General features: G+C 38.0%; 1 protein-coding gene across 9 annotated transcripts; it reads right to left on the bottom strand.

The window, feature by feature from the left end:
* Positions 1–3,665: 3,665 nt before the first annotated feature.
* LOC110746377 (uncharacterized) lies at positions 3,666–7,057 on the bottom strand. 9 transcript variants are annotated; one of them, XM_088246594.1, is made up of 5 exons: positions 6,512–7,057; positions 5,900–5,966; positions 5,647–5,792; positions 5,421–5,478; positions 3,666–4,068 (listed from the first exon to the last, which is right to left on the bottom strand). In XM_088246594.1, exons 1-3 carry the CDS (start codon positions 6,978–6,980, stop codon positions 5,747–5,749), a joined length of 582 nt encoding a protein of 193 aa, XP_088102720.1. In that variant the 5' UTR covers positions 6,981–7,057; the 3' UTR covers positions 3,666–4,068; positions 5,421–5,478; positions 5,647–5,746. The 9 variants fall into 9 exon arrangements, with proteins under 9 accessions (XP_088102720.1, XP_088102719.1, XP_088102716.1 ...); XM_088246593.1 differs by having other exon boundaries at positions 3,666–4,991; XM_088246590.1 differs by having other exon boundaries at positions 3,666–5,284.
* Positions 7,058–22,224: the final 15,167 nt, after the last annotated feature.

Here is a 22,224-nt window from a genome sequence, read left to right on the forward strand (position 1 = left end):
ACTATCAAAAGCGTTTTCTATTGTCAAAGAGCGTATTTAGCATTTTCCTCAAACAGTGCCAAACATGCCCTAAACGTTTTTTTTTAAAATAATAATTTATCAACGGAGGTCGAGGGTTTCGATTTCAAACTAGGTACCTCTTCCAACATTGGGAAGAAAAGCACTACTAGACCAAGAAGTACTGATAGATTCATATTTTGCATATATAATCTATGTCTATTTGCATTGTTTTCGTGTGAAATTGGTTAGTTTAATGTGTTTAGTGAGGATTTTGTTGGCAACCGTTCCTAGCAAGGGTTTAGAGCTAAAACTATGATTTTGGAAGCTTAAGGAATCAAAATAGGTGGAATTAGCAATTCAACGAAATCTCAAGAACTCACTCTGTCATTTCATCGAATACCTAGAGTGCATCTATGCAACTGTCAGTTTATACCCACAATTAGTCTCAATGACCAGTGCCATAGAGTTTAAGTTAGAAGGCTTACCATCATGCTTTGGAGCTGAAATAAAGTGGAGCTGTGTAGCTAATGAGCTTTTGAAGCCTTTGTGCGACGGCTGAGTAATTAAGTGGTCAACCACATGTGTTGATGCTTGTATGCGCCCATTTGTGCATAATTTATTGGTTTTGGCAAGAAGACTTCACAACAATTTTATCTCTAGCAAATTATGAAATTATGAGCATCCTGACTTCACAGTGGAAGGTAGAGGTGTCAAACGGGATGGGCCGGCCCAGCACGGCACGAGTCCAGTCCGTTTAAATGAGGCACGAGCATGGCACGAGTACGAATATTAATGGGCCGTGCTCGGCACGGCACGAAAACTTGGGCCGGGCCGGGATCAAAAAATAGGTCCAATGGATCGGGCCGGCCCGAGCCCGCTTCAAGCACGGCCCATTTTGCTTTTTTTTTTCTTCTCAAAAAGTCAAAATGCAATAATTTGACATCTAATGTCATTGTTTATATGTTTTTTAAAAAAAAAATCATAAACATATATTTGATGTATTTCATTTTAGGGAAATTACTTGGGTCCTTAGTTAATTAAACATATCAACTACAAATTAATTAAACAACATTGGACTTGATATCTAATCAATACATATGACATATACGCTTCTCCTATAATCAAAGCAAAACATTTCTTCACATATAAAATAATAAGTTGTTTAAAGATGAAAAGTTCAAGTGGACTTTGTGGAGTTTGACACTTTTTGCCCTCCGCCCCTTCATATTGTTTGGATGTTTGATTGATTAATGTTTTCAAATAGTTCATAATTTCTTGCCTCTAATTATATTTTTAATGTTTATAATTTGAATTATCTAGTGGAAAAAAAAAATCAAGTGAAAAAAATTCAAATTAAATGGGTTGGTTCTTGGGCCCGAGTATGGCACGAGCGCGAGCATGGGCATGGCACGAGCCCGACCCGGCCCGTTTGAATATGGACATGGGCTTTGGGCCGGGCCGGGATCAATAATTTTATTAAATGGGCCGGCACGGCACGGCCCAATAAATTAAATAGGCCGGCCCAGCACGGCACGAAAATGTTGAAAGCACGAGTTTAACTGGGACGGGCCGGCCCGACACGGCCCGTTTGACACCTCTAGTGGAAGGCATGTGCTAAAGAATAACCGAGAGCATGTTTCATTGTGTTAACTTCATTGATTGGGCCAAACAAATCCATGGGCTGAAATTGAATTAATATTATCTGGAGTTGAGGGCGTGTGAATTGGTGGGCTGAACTAGCGTGGTCTCTCCTTCTTTGACTTGGAGATTTTATTTCCAAGCACATCCGTACCTTGTCTCCTTTTTCGAATGGGTATTCCATTATTTTCCCAACTATTCTCGAAAAATCTACTTTCCTTATTTTTGGAGGATTCCCTTTGCCTATAAATATAAAGCTTTAACCTAAGAGCCAAGGGGGATTTTTTCTACCATATGGTTTTCACCATATTTCAATACACCCACAAACATATCAGAGAGAGAGCCAAGAGTTGTTGCCGCAGTGCTTTTAGAGCTTACGAAGGTGTTGATGTGGAGAATTCAGAGATAAAATCTATTTGCCAAATCGGATTTATGACAACAATTCTTTTGTTTATCTTTTCTGTTGTCATGAACTAATTTATCTTGCTAGGCCTATCTAGCCATGAATACTTAATTTTTATAGTTATATTAATTTCTTATTACTATTCCATGTTGAGTATTTGTTAATGTATGCTTAAATATCTAGCTAATATTTAATTGATGATCCAAATGGAGACCAAGAGGAGATGTTTGTGTTTGCTTCTCGTAACAAATACCTTGTCTTGAATGAGTGCCCGAGAGGGACTAACATGACTCATGCAGTTTTCTTGCAGGTTCTCATAGAACTTAATGGGTTTTTAATTTTCTAAATTCGTTGCTCAAGAGAGAATGAGTTGTTAATTGAGAATACTTTTGGTTGAGCACGAGAGGGGGTATTGAATGAATTAGGAGAAACCAACTATCAACATGGGTAGTAATTAGGATTAATTGGCTATAAGAATTAAGTGGAATTGGTTATGGTGAAATCAGAAGCTCTAGTGTCTCATCAACTTGATTTTCCACCATTAATTAAATTGTCATTTTTTATATTTATTTTAATTTAGTTTAATAAATCAATCACTCTCATTAATCAATTGTTCAAATAAACTTCTGAATTAATCATAATTAATACTTAAAAGAAGATTATAGTCTTCGTTGGAACGACACTTCACTTATCTCTATATAGTGCGGATTATGCACTGGCAATAATTTCACAAGAAGCAACTCTTCCAATATTCCTAAATGTTAAAAAATATATATATATTAGAAATCTTGTTTCATTTCTATATAGAAGCGACAAATAGAAGTCTAAACAATTTTATTTATTTTTGGTGAAAATACAAGTCTAAACATTTGAAACAAGTTACGTGAGTCAACAGAAATTGTGATCAAGACGTACACACGTGAATTAAGAAAACATATTTAACGCACGGCGTAATGTTTAATGATTCATTGACCAAAAACTGAAATGGTTGTATACGTTAGAAAAGAAAGACCAATATTTAATTAGGGTTTACTTGGTGACAACGAAGACTTGGACCAAGAATAGTAAGTAGATCACCAGCCAATCATTTGAGAGGCTGGTACAACAAAAATGAGTTAAATAATGAGCTAGCGTAGTTGATAAGACACTTTAAAAAGATTACATGTTGATTTTCAAAATTTCAAGACTTGTACTTACCCTAATTATTTTAAAAGAAGAGGGGACGCCATCAAAGCTTTAGGCTATTGGTGATTCTAAAGCCCTATCTATAGCATACACATTTTGTTTGGTTTTCTGGAATTGAATATTTTTCCAATCCACAATTTATTCGGAATGTGCTTGGTGTACGAAACGGGGATTAAGATCACGAAATCGTGGCGATTTTTAGAATGATCGCTACCGGATAAAATTAGCGTGTGAAAATAACCACCCTTCAAGAATGAGTTTAGCATTCTCTAAGAATGAGCTCCATATTTTTACTGCAAATTTTTTCATTTCTAGAATTTCCCAACACTAGAATGAGAATGATGCCAAAGGAGTCCAGTTCAGTGGAAAAAGGGCATTGACTTGTAAACCAGTGGTCTCAAGTTCGAACTCCCATATCACTTGCTAAAAGAAAAAAAAATTAATAAGAATGATATATTCCATTGATTTGTGAAAAAGAAATCAAACTCATGCAAAAAAACAAGTTTAGACTCCTAAAATCCAACGCCACCAAACAGGTAATTGGCCAAACATGAATCCTTTTGCTTGTAAATGCTTCTAACCTAGTGAGAAATCACATTGAAAATTCTTCAGAGACGAGCTAGACAAGTCAAAAATGCATATTGAATAGGCCCATGGCTGCTACATGGCTGGCAGCAATTCTCTTCAACCTATGAGCCATACACTAAGGCAAATCCTTCATCTTATCCCAAAAGGAACTTAATCCTTCATCTAACCTTCTGACAGCGCCCTCAATGACGAGCAAAGAAATATTCTGAAAGTCTTTCTAAGATGGTGCTTCTTAGAGCTTTCCACCCACACTCCTGGTTACAATTCAATAATTAACATGACAGACTATAAACGTCTCCGAAATTAAAGTCATCATTCGACAGCTCTGTTGCAGAATTTATAACAAAAGGAGATTGTCACCATGCTAGCAGAAAAATAGAGCAGCAAGAATGTATCAGTAACCATAGACAACATAACTTGAAAGATCCAGTCCTTGACATAACCGTGAAAACCCGTTGCTCATGAAAACAGACTGGAGAAAATGTGGTTAGGAATTTACGAATGAAATTTCAGGGACAATCAGAACAAATAGTTATCCAATCCACTCCCTCTTTTCAATTGCATCTGCAATTCCAGACAAATGGGTACAAAATCTATCCATAGGACAGATACACAGTTAGTCTGCACAGTTAACATTGTTTGCATAACAGAACCATAACTTTCATTAGAGGGTCATAATTAGGAGAACCAGAAAAGCACACAATGTTCACTCAGTTAGGTTAGTTACCTAAGCAAATTAAGAGGTCAGGAAGTACTTGGTGAAGCTCTAATGGAGGCTCTTACCGCTGCATAAAAACCAACAGCTAAGGTACAAGATCTATTAGGGTTTAAATCATTATGTCTTTTCAATTGCATCTGCAATTCCAGCCGAATAGGTACAAAATCTATCCATAGGACAGATAAACACAGTTAGTCAGCACAATTAACATTGTTCGCATCCCAGAACCATAACTTTCATTAGAGGGTCATAATTAGGAGAACCAGAAAAGCACACAATGTTCACTCAGTTAGGTTAGTTACCTCAGCAAATTAAGAGGTCAGGAAGTACTTGGTGAAGCTCTAATGGAGGCTCTTACTGCTGCATAAAAACCAACAGCTAAGGTACAAGATCTATTAGGGTTTAAATCATTATGTCTTTTCAATTGCGTCTGCAATTCCAGCCGAATAGGTACAAAATCTATCCATAGGACAGATAAACACAGTTAGTCAGCACAATTAACATTGTTCGCATCCCAGAACCATAACTTTCATTAGAGGGTCATAATTAGGAGCACCAGAAAAACACACAATGTTCACTCAGTTAGGTTAGTTACCTCAGCAAATTAAGAGGTCAGGAAGTACTTGGTGAAGCTCTAATGGAGGCTCTTACCGCTGCATAAAAACCAACAGCTAAGGTACAAGATCTATTAGGGTTTAAATCATTATGCCTTTTCAATTGCGTCTGCAATTCCAGCCGAATGGGTACAAAATCTATCCATAGGACAGATAAACACAGTTAGTCAGCACAGTTAACATTGTTTGCATAACAGAACCATAACTTTCATTAGAGGGTCATAATTAGAAGCACCAGAAAGACACACAATGTTCACTCAGTTAGGTTAGTTACCTCAGCAAATTAAGAGGTCATGAAGTACTTGGTGAAGCTCTAATGGAGGCTCTCACCGCTGCATAAAAACCAACAGCTAAGGTTGGAATTCATAGATACCGAAACATTGACTAGAAATAAAATGGTTTATTGAATTCATGAATTGTTTTCATTCTTCTGGATACAATACAATGGTTTAGCCTTCGAACAGTTAAGTCAAGTCTCGGGTATTTGGTTCATCTCAAACCTGAAATATTCTTCTTCATCATCCTCTTTCTCTTCCTCAGAGTAAATCCATCATCAACAGGTTCTAGAATTGCAGGAACAATCATTCCTGACAGGAGCCATTACAGAATAAACCAGTGAAGCGCAAGCTCCCGATGAAGGTCTAACCTGTTCATATTTGATGATGTTTCAAATCAAGGAAATTGCCCATCCATTTTTTAATTTTCATCTAAAGCATTAATCCAAAAAGTCCTAATTTTTCTCAGTTGCATAACCTAACGGTGCATGCCACAGCCTGTGCCCAGTATTTGAGCCTTGCTTTCACATCCTCAGGATGGTCACCTGGACAAACAAAAAGTTACCAAGAGGTCAGATGTTTGAAGATTTATATGTATTGAAGTGACATTGAAACAAAAGTAAAGAGATCAATCGGGAACCAAATCAAAACAAGAGTAACTTCACTTGGTTTGCATACACATCTCAAAGTAAGGAAAAAACACAAAAGTTGTAGAGTTGCTAGTCACAAAAACGGTACAGGAATTTTTCTGAAACAACTACCAACTACCAAGACTAACACTCTGAAAACTTGAGGACCCAGTTCATCATTTCAAATTTAATTCCATAGTCAGACAACCAAAATTTACATTTCATCTGCAGTACAAATAAAATCACAATGAACTGGATGATCATTTCATCTACAAACACTAGCTAGCTAAAAATATCACATTTTGGTTGTAAAAATTAAACCCCCCTCATCATTTAAAAAGAAAAACACTTCGATCAGATGAATTACAATGTTCAAGCCATAATGTCCACCAACAAAACTGAAAATTCTAAAACTTTCATGGAAACAAATTAAAAAATTGACAAAAACAAAGATCACTCACCAGGACTAGAGATCTTCCAATTGGCAATTGGACTTGAAACCGAAGGGCACGAATCAACTGTGGTCGGAGAATTCTCCGGCGACTTCTGGTTTTCGTCCATGAATTTCTGGCTCATAGAATAACAAAGCTCAAGAGCAGGCAAGGTGTTACAGAGCTCAGGAATCTCTTCGTAGCTGAACCCAAATCCCAGATCCAAACACCCTTTGAGCTCGTCAAGATCCTCATCCGTCAAGCTCTTGGTCCTCGACAAATCATCCTCATCGGCTGCCTCTACATACCCTTCAAGCAAAACCTGGTTCTTTTTCTTCTTCTTGCTCTTCAAGCTGTTCAGCTTCGGCCATTCTTCTTCTCCAATTCCTAGCATGATTTCAGAAGAAGAAGAGGTTTGTAGTGATTGATGGGTTTGCTCATCTGGGTTTTTTCGGATGGAAGAAACCCAAGATTCTGTTCCGCAAGTGAAGCCCTCCATCTCTCTGAAACTTTCTTGGTTTTTCTCTCTCTCTGTGTGAAACTTTCTCGCGAGTGCTTGTGAGAGAGGCAGAGAGTCGGCCTTTTAAAGTTGCACCTAGAGGGAAACAACCAAATATTTTCCCTTATTTTTTAATTTCTCAAACTTCCATATTGATTATTAATTAATTAATATATGGTCATCACGAACATACATACATGCATCATGAACATACATCCATGAAATGATTGTGTTGTGTGACGTGGACAGGACAGCTGTATTGTGAGGATGAGAAGACAAAAATCAGAAGTGGACACGTGGTGGTCGAGTGTACACAAAAAGCAGGATTGGACAACTGAAGAGTGGGGCCCAAATGGACTGGTTGTGTTGTGTGATTGGGCCCACCATGTTGTTAGATGGGATTTGTTTGCATGTGAAAGAAAGGCACGTGGGAGAGATGTTTCTTTTTGTAAGCAAAAGGCCAGAAAGGGGTGGGTTTGGTGTGAGTGGATGAATCCAGACCTTTGAATTTGTGTTTTGGTGATACTCGCTTGGTAAGGAGACAAAGAAAGCTTCATCTCAATGAGATGGTAATGGTAATGGTAGTGATCTTCCATTACGTCTGGTTTCTATCCATTTTATCCATACCTGGTTGATTTTGATACATATCCTTTTCCTTTTCTTTCTTTCTTTCTTAGAAGTGACGTTCATTTTGTTTTGTGATTTGAAGGCCACAAGTTTTTTAACACACTAAAAACACATTTTTGTTTTACTTTGTGGGAAGCTATGTATGAAGTTTGAATCATTCTTCCTTCTTAATCTATTACACACGTACTAGTAGGTTGTTAAGAGTGTCAGATATTGAAGGATGAGAGCTTAGTTAAGAACTTCAAATATCTCAGGCTTCTTCACCTATATTGTCAGTAGGTTTTGGGCTAGACGGTCACTTTGTACATATTGTATCATGCCCCATATGCTACCACATCACCTAATAAAAATAGTCCACGTGCCTATTTATAAACGCTCCTAAGAAATGTGGTTGAGTCCCTTTGGTTGGTGGTCGACTTAGTGAATTAAGTGGGAATGCGGTCATCATGAGTCATGACCATATTTCTAACTCGTAAGAGATTTGAGGGATCACATTTCACAACTAGCAAGAATTTCAACTAAGTCTTGAAGGTGTTGAATATGTCATAGCACTATATATGGTGGCCGAATCTGGATCCACAATGCCAATTAGCAAAAATGGTAACATGCGGCGATGTAAGCATCTATTGTAATCATCGAAGGAACATATCACATAATGAATAAGTAGCTTGTAAATTTGGTTTGGAACGCACATACGTACTTAGTTGATGGGAGGGTTCAATTATGATTTAAAAGATGCTTTATCAATGAGGTAGTAACTTGGAGTGCAACAATGTACATACTTGTAATCTTTAGTGTCATTTTGAGATGCTCACTGTCATCTCCAAGACTTTTATGGTCAAGGTTGTGCTCCAAAAAACACAGTTGAGTTCTACAATCTTCTACTTCCTAGAGGAATTTAACGAAGTAATAGTCTAAACTATAGGGGGAGGAGTGTTTTTCACACACACACACTAAAACGATGTCATGGTGGTGCAAACCTGAAACCACTAGTCTGCAAATCAAGGCTTTTTTCCACTAAGATAAACCCCGTTGGCTGTTGAAGCAAAATTAAGTCACACTTTTTCAAAATTAACAAAAAATATCGAGTTAGGGCCAGTTTGGCATTGCTATGCTGTGAAAATAATAGTTGTCAAATTTGCTGTGAGAGAAAGCAGTTTGGCGTTTGGTAAAAATTTTATTAAAAGGGTTGTTGGTACTGATTCTCGCATAATCAGAAAATGATTGTCACATAATCATTAAACTCAGCACCTCTTCGAAACTGATTCCTGCATAACCAGAAAATGAAAGCACCTCATTAGTTGCTTTCTCTTATAGCTTTCTCTTACAGCAATTTTTAATAATAAATGATTTTCTCATAGTTTACATGAGTTGGGCTTCCCAATTTTTTTAAAAAAATCACTTATCACCCCAAATAAGCAATGTCAAACGGGTACTTAGTCAAAATAGAGCATTGTTGGAGTAACATTTTAATTATATTTTTCTTTATCTATTATTTTAGATATTTACTAAATAGTTGTTATAGCATTTTTTATTGTAATTGATTTTTGTTTTTTTTTTGTTTTATGATTTTCTACTTAAAGTAGTTCAAGATTTCAAAACCTCAAAATTCCCACCAAAAAAAATAAAAAATTGACGGGTCTTCCAAGCAATTAAAAAAGAAAATGACAGAGAGAGCACATTTATAAACCACCTTGTGTATCACTTCTCTAATAATAGTGGAGGCTCTACCTCTATTAGAGACGTGGCACACAAGATGGTCTGTATAAATGTTATCTTCCTAACAGAGCCGGCCTTGGGCAAGGGCCACCAGGGCTACAGCCCGGGGCCCACAGCTGAAGGGGGCCCAAATTTTTTTTTTAAACCTATGTATATATGTGTAAAAAAAAAAAGGAAGTTGCCGATTGTACTTCTCAATGAAAAGGGAAGTCAATTAATCACAATCAGTCTCTATATACTCAATCTCAAGAAACGTAAAGAGTAAGAAAGTCCTTATTAATTGTACAATATAATATAAAATAAATAAACAAATTATGGAATAAATCAAAACAGACTTCTCAGTTCATAACCCAATGCAAGCATTTTTTTTGGGTGATTCTCCTCTTCTCTGAACTCAAGCAATTTTTTTTTGGTTGATTCTCCTCTTCTCCTCTTCTCCAAAATAAATCATCCACAAGCTAGACTAGTGCCTTTCTTTGAAGGTAATTTTTTTTTTTTTATATATATAGATACATATAGAATGTAGATGTATAAATTTTGTAAATTGTAATACATATCTTTGTTAACTTTTTCTTATTTATTATTTGATTCAATAGAAAACTTGGCTGGGATTCTTGTTCTTTATACTTGGAAGTTTCAAGTGGAAGAAAATAAGCTCAAAATCCAGGTTTTATTGTTCTTTGTTAATTAGTTTTATTGTTTTTTATTGTGTTGTGTTTATTATAAAAATTAAAAAATATTTCCTAAGAAACAACTTTCCGGAAATCTCAAGAGACAAAGAAAGAAAAAAGAAGAAGAAATTGCTCAAATTTTAAGAGGGTCTTTGAATAAATATTTTGTTAAACAAACCAATGCTTCACTTGAAAATTTAGATGAAGATTTACCAAATGAATATGAACAATCAATTCAATTGGAAGAATTAGTAGAAAATGAGAATGATGTGAATGAAGAAATTGGTGATCTTGATGAAAATGAAAATACTGATGAACCTTTCCTTGATGAAAATGAAAATATTGATGAACCTTGCCATGAAAATGAATGTCAAGAAACAAGATTTGATTTGAACATTTATGATCCACGAGTTTGGGATAATCTTGATGCAAAAATGAGAGATTTACTTGTAGAAAAATAAAATTAATTAGTTGATATATATATATATATATATATATATATATATTATTATTATTATTTTAATTTTTGGTTTAATTTGTATAAAGGGGCACACTTGAGAAAATTTGCCCTGGGCCTTAGAAAACCCAGGACCGACTCTGCTTCCTAACATTACCTTATTCAAAATTGTTGGAAATTTTGGAATGTAGATAGATATCTCAACACAAGGATCATATACAAGTCAAGAATACTTAACCTAAATCGAACCCGTTTAATAAACGTGTCTTGTTGGGTTGACTCACTCATTTCCTGTGTGGGTTTCAAGTCGTGTATCGGGTTGACTCGCTAAGTGACAGCAACTAAACGAACTAAAAATAATTAGAAAAATGAAGAATAAACAAAGAAACGGGTTAGCGGGTTGGCGGGTTAGTGGGTTATACATGTATTTTAGCGAGTTAGCAGGTTATACGGGTATTTTAACGGGTTGACGGGTTTAGAGTTTAGCAGGTTGACGGGTAACATAGGTATTTTAGTAGGTTAAATAGGTATTTTTGCAGGTTAGCTAGTTGACTTGTTTAATAAATGGGTTACATACGTATTTTAGCGGGTTGGTAGGTTAATCCGAAACTTACCCTTTTATTAAATGGATCATGAAGAATTAACCTGAAAATGACTCGAAAATGTAATAATATGAATTGACCTGCTAATTTTCCATACGGATTTCGAGTCCTGTATCAAATTTTGTCGGACATTATCATCCCGAAGTGTGGCCATAAATATAGTGGGAGATGGGAACGTGTTTGGTGCCTTTTTTAACTTTCGTTGTAACTCTTACAAATACGTTCAAACCTTCGTCAATTATTGACAATGGCAAAAGAATAAGGAGATGGTAGGTCTTTGTTGTGCAGTGTGCACCAAAACTTTCTCATATCCCCAAAAGATCTTTTTTCTTCTTCTTTTCGGCTCATAATTGTCATTTTTCACAGCTAAGCATAGGCCAACAAACCCTCTCCCAACAATAGAAAATAAATCAATTTGGCTATAAAAAAAATAAAAAAAATCAAGCCGAAATAAAGTATTATTAATTATTTGGTTGCCTTGCAAATTATTATTTTTCACTTCATAAATATTGGGGTAAAATTTAAAACCAAATAAAATAGTAATTTGCGCTTTTGGTTTGTGGTGATGAGTGAGAGAAAATGTACAGACAAAAAGACACCCAAAAAAACAGCCACCAATCCATTAGCAAACTAATCATTGATTTGTTTTAAAAAGGTTCCTTCCCACCAACTTTTTACCAAAAAGGACATAAAAAATAATAGGAAAACCTTTTTTTAATCTCTCATAAAAACTAAAATAAAATAAAATTTGATATTTATGTGAAACTTGGTTGTATTGCATTGCATGATTGGTTGGAGAGATTTTACGAAAGAACCCTCTGGAACGTATCCCATTGGTCACTGATCCCCTACGTCTGTGCCGCACGTTAACTTCCCTGAAACAGCAACGTCATTGGGCTTGATGCTTCGTTTGATCACGTGGGGCAAACTTTCTGGACCCGGATTGATCACAGGATAACAATCCTGCGGTAGGTGTACATGGAAGCATTAGTTTGGGGGATCCACTTGGTGTGTATTTGTTTTCTGCTCACCGAAATGCTGACTCGTGCTTCCCGCGAAATTATTAAGAGATTGTGACGGGCCACGTGGGTTGTTGGCCAGTTCTTGTCTTATTGGATGACCACCGAATAGCTTTTGACCACGTGGCATGTCGTGCAACACGAAATGCATGCATGCATACATGGATGGACATAACTAACATGCATGCATGGATGGACATGAAATGCATGCATGAATGGACATAACATAACTAACATACATCATCACCATCATCATCATGTAAATGGTATATGGTTGAGTCGTGGGACCCACAAAAGCAGTGGCTAAGAATAGGCTGATAAGTGATAAGCTCGGCTTATATGATTGAGTCGTGGGACCCACAAAGCCAGTGGCTAAGAATGGGCTGATAAGTGATAAGCTCGGCTGATGGCTTATATATAAGGATTAGATTTAGATTTGGAATATTCGTGGTCAATGGATAGCTGAAGTATCCTATACGTATTCTCTTTTATTGGATGCTGGATATACGGGGGAGAGCAATGGAATATGCGTGAGGGTCTCTCTTCAACACCCAAACTTCTTATTATGCCCAACTTTCTACTTTGTTCTATGTGATTTTAACACTACCACCGTAATTTGATACTCATCCTAATTTAAAGATATGTTCAAATTCCTATTCAATTCCGGAATAAAGTAAGTATGCTATTTCTGTATGTCATGACAAGATGAACCACTACTTCAACATCAGAATCAAAATGTTCTTACTCTCTATTTGGTCTTACTTTGAACCTTAGAGAAATTGAACAAAATCTCAACGTAGGAATTGAAATTTTTTAGGAGCACCAAAGTAGATGACATTAGTAGACATAAATACTACTCTACGTGAATTGGACGGGAATTTAGATGCGACCTTGCATTGTGATGGATATCAAACTAAAAGGGTCAAATCACCATAATTGAAACTATAGGTACCAAAGTGAAAAATCTGGCAAATTAGAGGGCTAGAAAGTGACATTTTGCCTCTTATTATTATTATTTTCATAATTCTTTTAATGTAGAATTCAATCGTTCATTACTCTAACGCAACCACATGTTTAGACTAACATTAGTGTAGCACCTTATATAGAACAATAATATTGAACTCGTCAAAATTTTGCAAGGGGCTTGTTGCTTAAGTGGTTAAAGGTATTTCTTGCATTCGAGATCTTAAGTTCGATTAATACTCATTTAATATATGGCTTGTATAAATTTTTTTTAAAAAAAACTCATCAAATTTATTTGTCAAATAAATACATTATAAAGTGAATTTAGATTTAAATAAACAATAGTGCGTGGTAATAAGTGGCTTCATCTCCTCATCTGTCACTCTGGTTCACTAATGTGATCTAACAATGATTCCTCTATATTATTCTGTTTTATTTTCTCTCAAGCTACAAACTAATTGTGTTTGGCACAATTCGATTTCATAACTGTGCAAATTTAATAACGCTACGGACACCAACTTGTTTACCAACTTTTTAATATGAACACATGTGGCACATGCTGCCATCTCATTTATTTTAATTACATATTTTGTTCCAAAAAAAGAACTTCAGCCACCAAAAATTTGTTTTAATTACATGTTTTTTTTTCATTGTTTCTTTCTTTTTTAATTTTTAATTTTGATAGGTGCAATTCTTTTTTTGGAACAAAATATTTAATGGCAGATGACATGAGCACTGGTGGCGGCGCAACCACACTAAGGGCTACAGTGGGCTATAGCCCAGTGTGGTTTTTGAAGGAAAAAAAAAAAATCAAACCTATATATTTAACTTGTTTTAAATATTTGCCCAGTATAAATTAACTTACTAAAGTACAAAAAAGTCCAATTTTTCATGAATTTTGCTGCAGCCAAGCGATAAAATACGCATTAAAATAGGTACACTTTCAACTATATTGTTTAACATATTTTTATTTTGATAATATGTATGTTCTTCAGTTGCATTTAATATGTTTGTTTTATGATAAAGTTTATTGGAAATTAGTCAATAGAGCTATGAATTAACATGGTTTATATGATTTAATGTTTACTTTTATTTCTAGAAAGACTATAGAAACTGTAAGTACAAAAAAAAAAAAAAAAATCATTAGATTTTAAGCTAATAACTTTTGCTAGCCCACTAGTTGAAAAAATCCTAGTTTTGCCGTTGAACATGAGTTGTCATGTCTTGTGCCACATGTGTTGGTATAAAAAAGTTGGTAAACAAGTTGGCGTCTGTAGCGTTTATTGGTGCAAATTTACTTCATATGTATTTTATAGATAGATACTAAAATAGAAGTCCAAAAAATAATGTTATTTTTTATTTATTTATAAAAGCACGAGATTAACGCTTAAAAATCAGCATAGAGCCTAGAGAGATTCTCATATAAAGATGAAGAAAGTAAGCACGTATAAACATGGATGTTTGAAGCCATTGAATTACCAAGATTACGAAGCTCCAAAAACAATAACATTTTCCAAATCCAACTCTACACAATATTCAAGCTTATAGGTGAATTTATTTCTCAAAATGTAGATTTGTTTTTTAAGCATGCCCACTCAATCGATACTTTCCACATCTAACTAATGTTATTTACCAGAAAAAATCCAAGCAGAGGACCCGAATCGATAAATAGTAATTTCGTATATAATTAGGAAGTCAGGTCAATAATGCAAATCTGAGCTAAGATAGGGCAGCCTTGATACACACATTAGTTCTCTAATAATATATTTCTCTATTTCAAAGGCTTTCTCACCAAATTACCAGTAAGGCTGAGCTGGTGGCTTGGCATTGCAGGATTTTGTGGCTGGTGGGAATGGATTAAAATAAAACATAATGATTGATTTAGCTGACAAAAGAATATCTAAATTAATAGTATAATATTAGCCATTATTAAAGTGTAGACTAATATACTATAAGCCAAGACAAGTTGACGATGGCTTTTGAACATGGGATATAGATAGGCAACGGGATTATTCCATGAATACCGGATTACAAAGACCTAGTCCAGTGAGAAAGCTAGACAGGACAAAGGATTTTGGACATGAAATGTTGACAAATCAATCCGAAAGCTCCACCCACTTTCATATAATAATTACGTGTTAAGGAGAAACGTATTGTTTTTTTTTTTGAAAGGGAACGATATATTGAGAAAAGAAATTAAAGCAAGTTAGCAGCCCCATTACAGAGACGCGAGACATGGGAGAGCGTTGTCTCGGGGAGATGACTCAAAAGAGTCCTAGCATCTTCAAAGAGATTTGAAGATGCTAGAGAGAAGAGGAATCAGGATTCCTCGATAAAATAGCTTGCACAGTATTAAGAGAGTCGGACTCTAGGGCAAGCGGAGAGAGACCAAGGGAAGAACCCAGGCGAAAGCCCTCACACACAGCCAGCAGCTCAATGTGGTCAGCCTGAAAAACAGAAGTGAAACGTTTGATGCAGGCAGAAATGAAGTTACCCAGAGAATCACGAATCACCACACCAACGCCACCCAAGCCGAGAGCACAGTTCAGAGCCCCGTCAACATTGATCTTGAAACACCCAACTGGAGGAGGCTGCCACTTGGGGGGCTCGATAGTTCTATGAATGTGAGGAACAGAGTTTGCCATGGTGTAGTCCGAAAGCCAAGACGCAGCAAGAATAGCCACATTATCGGGAGAAGTCCGAGATCCCTCCCACAAATGAGAGTTACGCTCCTTCCAGATTGCCCAGAGGATCATCAAAACTAAGCAAAAGTCTGCTTTAGAGATACCAACAAGGACATCACAAAGCCAATCCTTAAAAGAGGACGCATGGTGAGGAAACCGGAAGCCAAACTTGGAACTGAACCACACAGCCTTAGCAAAAGGACACTCACACAGAACATGAGAAATAGTTTCTACAGAGGTGCCGCAAGCAAGACAATGGGGATCCACTTTAACCCCTCGCTTAGATAAGTTTGAGCGAGTAGGCAAGATATCGGAGATAGCACGCCAAACGCAATGCTTAATTTTCCCAGGACAATTAGCATTCCACACAGCAGCCCGGAGACGAGTGTAGTCATTGCCCACAGTAGAAGAGGAAGATGCAGACAAACAAGTTTGTTGAATAGATGGTAAAGCCACATGATACGCACTTTTGACAGTGAAAATACCTTTAGGATCGTAATGCCAAATCAGACGATCCTCAGGTAAACGAAAGCTCAGAGGGATTGAGCAAATAGCACGTTGATCTTCCGGAGAGAAAAGCAACGCAAGAAGGTGAGGGTTCCATTGCTTGAGGTCAACATCAATAAGGTCCTTAACGAGAAGACCGCTTAGAAAATTAGGGGCAAGGGAAATAATCTTGAAAGTGTTGGGGCGTGGGAGCCACCTATCTTTCCAAGCCCGAATGGAGTGACCATTTCCAACTAACCACCTAGAGCCTTTTTCAAGAACAGTTCTGCCAGCAATAATACTGCGCCAACAAAAGGAAGACCGCGAGTCAGTAGTAGCCTCCCAGAAGGAAGAGTTGGGAAAATATCTGGCCTTGAAAATTTGTCCCACCAAGGAACCAAGGTTATGGACAAGCCTCCACCCCTGCTTAGCCAACAGAGCAAGATTGAAAGCATGAAGGTCCCGAAAACCCATGCCTCCATCCTTCTTTGGACGACACAGCTTAATCCACGACATCCAGTGAAGCTTTTTTGAGTCAGCAGAACTGCCCCACCAATAGTTAGCAAAGAGCTGATGAAGCTCGTCACAGAGAGACTTTGGCAAAAGAAAGTTTTGCATAGTATAGATGGGTAAGGCCTGGGCCACCACCTTGATGAGGACCTCTCTGCCAGCACCACTCAAGAGCTTACCCTGCCAACAGTTTAAACGGTTCCAAACATTTTCCTTTAAAGAGGAGAAAACCTGTTTCTTGGCACGCCCGATGAAAGTCGGGAGCCCCAAATATTTTTCATGGAAAGACACACTTCTCACACCCAGAAGCGACGCCAAATGACTCTTTAAAGGATTAGTCACATTAGCACTAAAAGAAATGCTGCTTTTTTGAAAATTGACAACCTGCCCCGAGGCTTTAGAGTAGGTGTCAAGAATCTGCTGAATGGTCGCACACTCCTCCAAGGAAGCACGCGCGAAGAGGAAGCTATCATCAGCAAACAGAAGATGATGGACTCTTGGAGCCCCACGGCAAACAGAGATCCCAGCCAGGAGCCCATCACGATCATGCTTAGCAATTAAAGCAGATAACCCCTCTACACATAAAAGGAAAAGGTATGGGGAGAGGGGGTCCCCCTGACGCAAGCCACGCGAAGGAGCCAAGTGACCACAAGGCTCACCATTGACGAGAAAAGAGTAATTGACCGAGGAGACACAAGCCATAATTAAGTTGACCCACTCACGAGCAAAACCAAGCTTAATCATAATAGCGTCAAGAAAGGCCCATTCAACACGATCAAAAGCCTTACTCAGGTCCAATTTAAGAGCAAGGTAACCAATTTTACCCCTCCTTTTGTTGTGGAGGAAGTGCCCAATTTCGGACGCCACAAGGGTATTGTCAGAAATAAGGCGGCCGGGCACGAAAGCACTTTGGTACGGAGAAATAACTTCTGACAAACACATCTTAAGACGATTAGCTAAGACTTTTGCACCAATCTTGTAGATGACATTGCAGAGACTGATTGGACGGAACTGAGACATGTCAACAGGATTGTGAACCTTGGGGATCAAAACCACATGGGTAAAACTAACTTCCTTTAAGAGCCTACCGGAGGAGAGAAAGGAGATGACGGCCGTAGACACATCAGGTCCAACAATGTGCCAGTATTTTTGGAAGAAAAGCGGAGACATACCATCAGGACCGGGGGCTTTGGAAGGGTGCATTTGGAACAAAGCCACCCGGATTTCCTCCGCGGAGAAAGGCTGTAACAGAGAAGAGTTCATCTCAGCCGTAACTGAGGGTTGGACAGCAGATATGGTTTGCAGAAGAGCGCTGGGAATCATTCCTCTTGACTTAAAGATGTCACCAAAATAATGGAGGATAGTGGTTTCAATACCGGCAGGAGAGTCCTGCCAAACCCCGACGTTGTCACGAACACCCTTAATAGTATTGCAACGCTTTCGGTTGGAAGCCCGTTGGTGGAAAAAACGGGTGTTGCGATCCCCACACTTAAGCCATAACGTTCGAGAACGCTGGCGCCAATAGGTTTCCTCCCTAGATAAAAGGGCATCCAGCTTCTCCCTTAACGCAATCCACCTGCCCCTACCAAGATCGCCAATTGGTTGATTGAATAAAAGACCCAACTGGTGTCTAACAGAAGAAATCTCTAGCTTTGTGGAACCAAAATGGCCATTCTTCCAAGTGAGAAGAGCCACTCTAGTGTTCTTAATTTTTGCACATAATTGAAAGAGGGAAACCCCACCAGTCGAGCAGGACCAACCCCTCCGAATAGCCTCTTCGCAGCCGTCACTAAGAGTCCAAAATTCCTCGAAACGGAACCGCCTTTTACGTCTAAAAACAGGAGAACTAGCATTACGGACCTCCAAAGCGATGGGTAAATGATCGGACTTAGAAGGGTCAAGATGAAACACCCGAGAATTAGAGAACAAATTCAACCAACTGGGATTTGCCACAACACGGTCAAGACGACACCTGATATCGCCGGCCCGGTTATTCATCCAAGTAAAGTCACTTCCAGTATAGCCCAAGTCCAAGAGATTACAGCCGGCAAGAGCACGCCGGAAACAATCCATTTGGCTCTCATGCCGAAGATTACCGCCACATTTCTCTCGAAGACTAACAATTTCATTAAAGTCCCCAAGACATAACCAAGGGAGATGGGACTGACGGCCCAAATCAGTAAGAAGAGACCACGAGCGATGCCGCTCAGAGACCGAAGGAAAACCATAAAAACCAGTTAAACGCCAGTGCAGAGGGTCCCCCAGACCCCCATACTCGACATCAATATGATTGGGAGAAAAAGAACGAATGGAAAAATTGAAAACGTCTTGCCAGAGGAGACAAAGCCCACCAGAGCTTCCCCGACTAGGAACAACACAAGCATGAGAAAATCCCAGTCGAAGAATAATGCGATCCATTTTCACACGACAACATCTTGTTTCGCATAAGAACACAACTTTAGGACCTTGACGTTGGATAAGATCCAACAGAGCTTGAACTGTCCCAGGGTTCCCAAGCCCTTGACAGTTCCAGCTTAAAATATTCATAACTGACGGCGAGACTGGTCCTTTCCAGTCTCCGCCAATCGAGGCCTCGTTGAAGAGGTAGCTGAAGATGAACAATGCTTCTTTGAAGCCCGCAAAGCTTCATCTCCATAAGAGTCAGAAAAACTACGTTTTCCATTGTTTTTTGGCCCTCGGAAGTCTCTAGGAGCACTGAATCGTCTTCTCCGTTTTCCATGCGGGTTTCCTTTTTTGCCCTGAATGGGGATGAAAGAGCGGTCAATGAAGGGGTTGAGACCAAAAGGGTCCTCATCCACACATGCAGAAAGCAATAACTCAGAGGATACACCAGGATCCTTATTGCCAATGGAGTTGTCAGAGGCCACCTGGGCGCAGATAAATTCCTCTTCACGAACACCGAAGAGTGTGCTCTCACCCAAAAGCAAAAGATTATTCGCACGCGGGATTTCAGACCGGTGGTCAGAGTCCCCATTCTCAAAAGTGGAAAAAGAATGGAAAGAATTGAGGAAAGGAATATTTGGATTGGGAGGGTCAAGTGGGGCCGCCAGTAAAGGGGCACTAAGTGCCAACAAAGGATTTAAAACTAGAGAAAGTTGGATATTATCTTGTAGAGGAGTAGAAAAACTCTCCACCACCGTTGGCATGATGTCCACTTCCATAGGTATGTTCCCAAGACCAAGATTTAAATCGGGCAAGTGGGATTTCAGAGTTTCAGCAGAAGGAGGCAAGTGGGATTTCAGAGTTTCTGCAGAAGGAGCTGCATCCAGACTATTTTTGTCCCCCACTACCAAATCCACGTCAGCATCGCGAAGGAAGGAGCGAACGTCTTCCCCAGCAGATCCCGAGTCCGGGAGGCTCCCCGATGAAAGCGAAAGCCCATAGCGACGGGGAGTTCCCGAGCTAGTTCCCAAAGGGGGTCTTTCAGCGCGTAACCAAACTCCAAAAGGTGACTTGAAATCATCAACGGGAGTTCCATTGGATAATGCACACATACTGAATTTATGATCGAAACAACCGCAAAGGAGACAATATGAAGGCAGTTTTTCATACTGTAACAGGGCCCACAGTGATTCACCCCCCTCCGAAGGTGGCAAGTGCACATGCAAACCTCGACGAAGAGGAACAGTGATATCCAAAGCCACACGGATGCGGAGAAAATCCCCCAAACAGTCGCCGTGCTTATCACAGTTTACCTTCAAAACTTTTCCCAGTGAGCTTCCCAATTCTTCCCCCATGGTTTTCGTCATGAAGAGGATGGGGAGGCCATGGATCCGAACCCAGAATTCCTGCGTAAGGAGGGGGATCGACGCCGGGATGGCAGAACGGTGAACCTTGGCCAAGACCAGCAAGTCTCTACCAAAAGTCCAAGGGCCACCGTCCAAAATACTCTGCAGGGCAGCATCATTGGTGAAAGCAAATAGAAAGCGATCATTGCGAATACTAACGATCTCGACTATGGCCCTCGAGTGCCACAAACCTTTCATAACACTAATGAAAGCACCTTTGTTAACTGGTTTGGACGATAGAACCTTTCCCACCAGAAAACTTTTAGTACAGCGACTTCGTTCAGTAGCAGCATCGCTGACGACAACTGCAACTTTTTCCTTCTCGGTTAGAGTAATGCTCGTTGTGAACTTACTGAAAACCTCCTCCATCACTTCGAAGAGAGAAAGCCCCAGCATGCAGATGGCGAGAATGAGGAAACAAGGGTTAGACAAGTCCGCAAACTTGTAACTGGTTACTCAAGCAGGAGACCTCCTTGAGACTTGGTACTCTCTACCTGAGAGAGACGATATGATATGTTCTTTGTGTAATTATTTTTTCTCTTTAGGAGAAACGTATTGTTAATTGGGAAATTGGGAGGATGCATTATTTTCTTTTTCTAGAGAATGTTTTTTCAAATAGAAGTCATCTAGTCCCTCTTCGTTTTATTTTATAACTAGAAATGGAGAAAAGTGGGTTAACTGTTGATAACTTTTATAATAAATTTCTATACGACTTTTATTTTGTATTCTTTTTGTCATAAAGTTCACAACGAATAACACATGTCCAAAAATCCTTACACTCGAGGGAGGAGAACCCTAAACCGAGAGGTCTTCTTTTCTCGATCCACAATTGTTTGAAGAAGTCAAATCCAAGTGCAAATCAGAAGGACAAGTAGATCCCAAAACTACATGTGAAATATTGACAAATCACATGTGAAAAATTTAAAGGGGGCCAATTAATAAATAAATAAATAGTAAATTGAGTTTAGACCCATAAAATTCATTTTTAATCACTTACAATCGTTTCCTTTATTTTTCTATTTAAAATACCCAATTTTTTCAAATAAAATCCGATGACTATGATCCAAGTAAGCAAGTTATCTAATCTAGCCTAAAATCTGATTTATTCTAATTTTTGAATTCCAAAACTACCCATATTTACAAGTTAGTGTTATGCGGGGGTGTAACTAATGACACACGTTGAATTTGAAAAGATCTTCAAATGGTTGTAATGGATGTAGGAATTAATTTAGAAACTTATTTGAAATTAAATATTAAATTCAACATTTACATATTAGTAATCTACATGTGATTAACGTTTTAGTTTATTTAATAAAAAAATTATGTTGTTTTCCTGTTGTGAATTATACTACTAGAAATAATCTACCTATGGCTAAATAAATAATCTATCTATGGCTATATTATAAAATAATTTACCTATGGCTAAATAATCTATCTATCTATATATATATATATATATATATATATATATATATTTTATAAATGATTGTGTACCTATTTTTAATTTTAGAAAAATGTACGGAAATTTCAATTACAAAGTAACTCACTTAGTTTTTATTTTTTATTTTTTATAAATAATATAACTATATTTTATTTAAATAATATTTTTATATTCTTATACATATGTATTTAAATTTAAATTTTTCATAGGTACATTCTTGGATATGTAATTTACAGATTTTTTTTTTAATTTGCAA

Source organism: Prunus avium, chromosome 1, assembly GCF_965620075.1.
Source record: "Prunus avium chromosome 1, drPruAviu1.hap1.1, whole genome shotgun sequence".
In the NCBI taxonomy this organism is placed as follows: Eukaryota; Viridiplantae; Streptophyta; class Magnoliopsida; order Rosales; family Rosaceae; genus Prunus; species Prunus avium.

Coding starts and splice junctions, on each gene's coding strand:
- LOC110746377 (XM_088246594.1), bottom strand. CDS start 6,980: ATGGAGGGCTTCACTTGCGGAACAGAATCTTGGGTTTCTTCCATCCGA. Junction 5,967..6,511: donor TTGGAAGATCTCTAGTCCTG/GTGAGTGATCTT, acceptor TTGTTTGTCCAG/GTGACCATCCTGAGGATGTG. Junction 5,793..5,899: donor GCTGTGGCATGCACCGTTAG/GTTATGCAACTG, acceptor AAATATGAACAG/GTTAGACCTTCATCGGGAGC.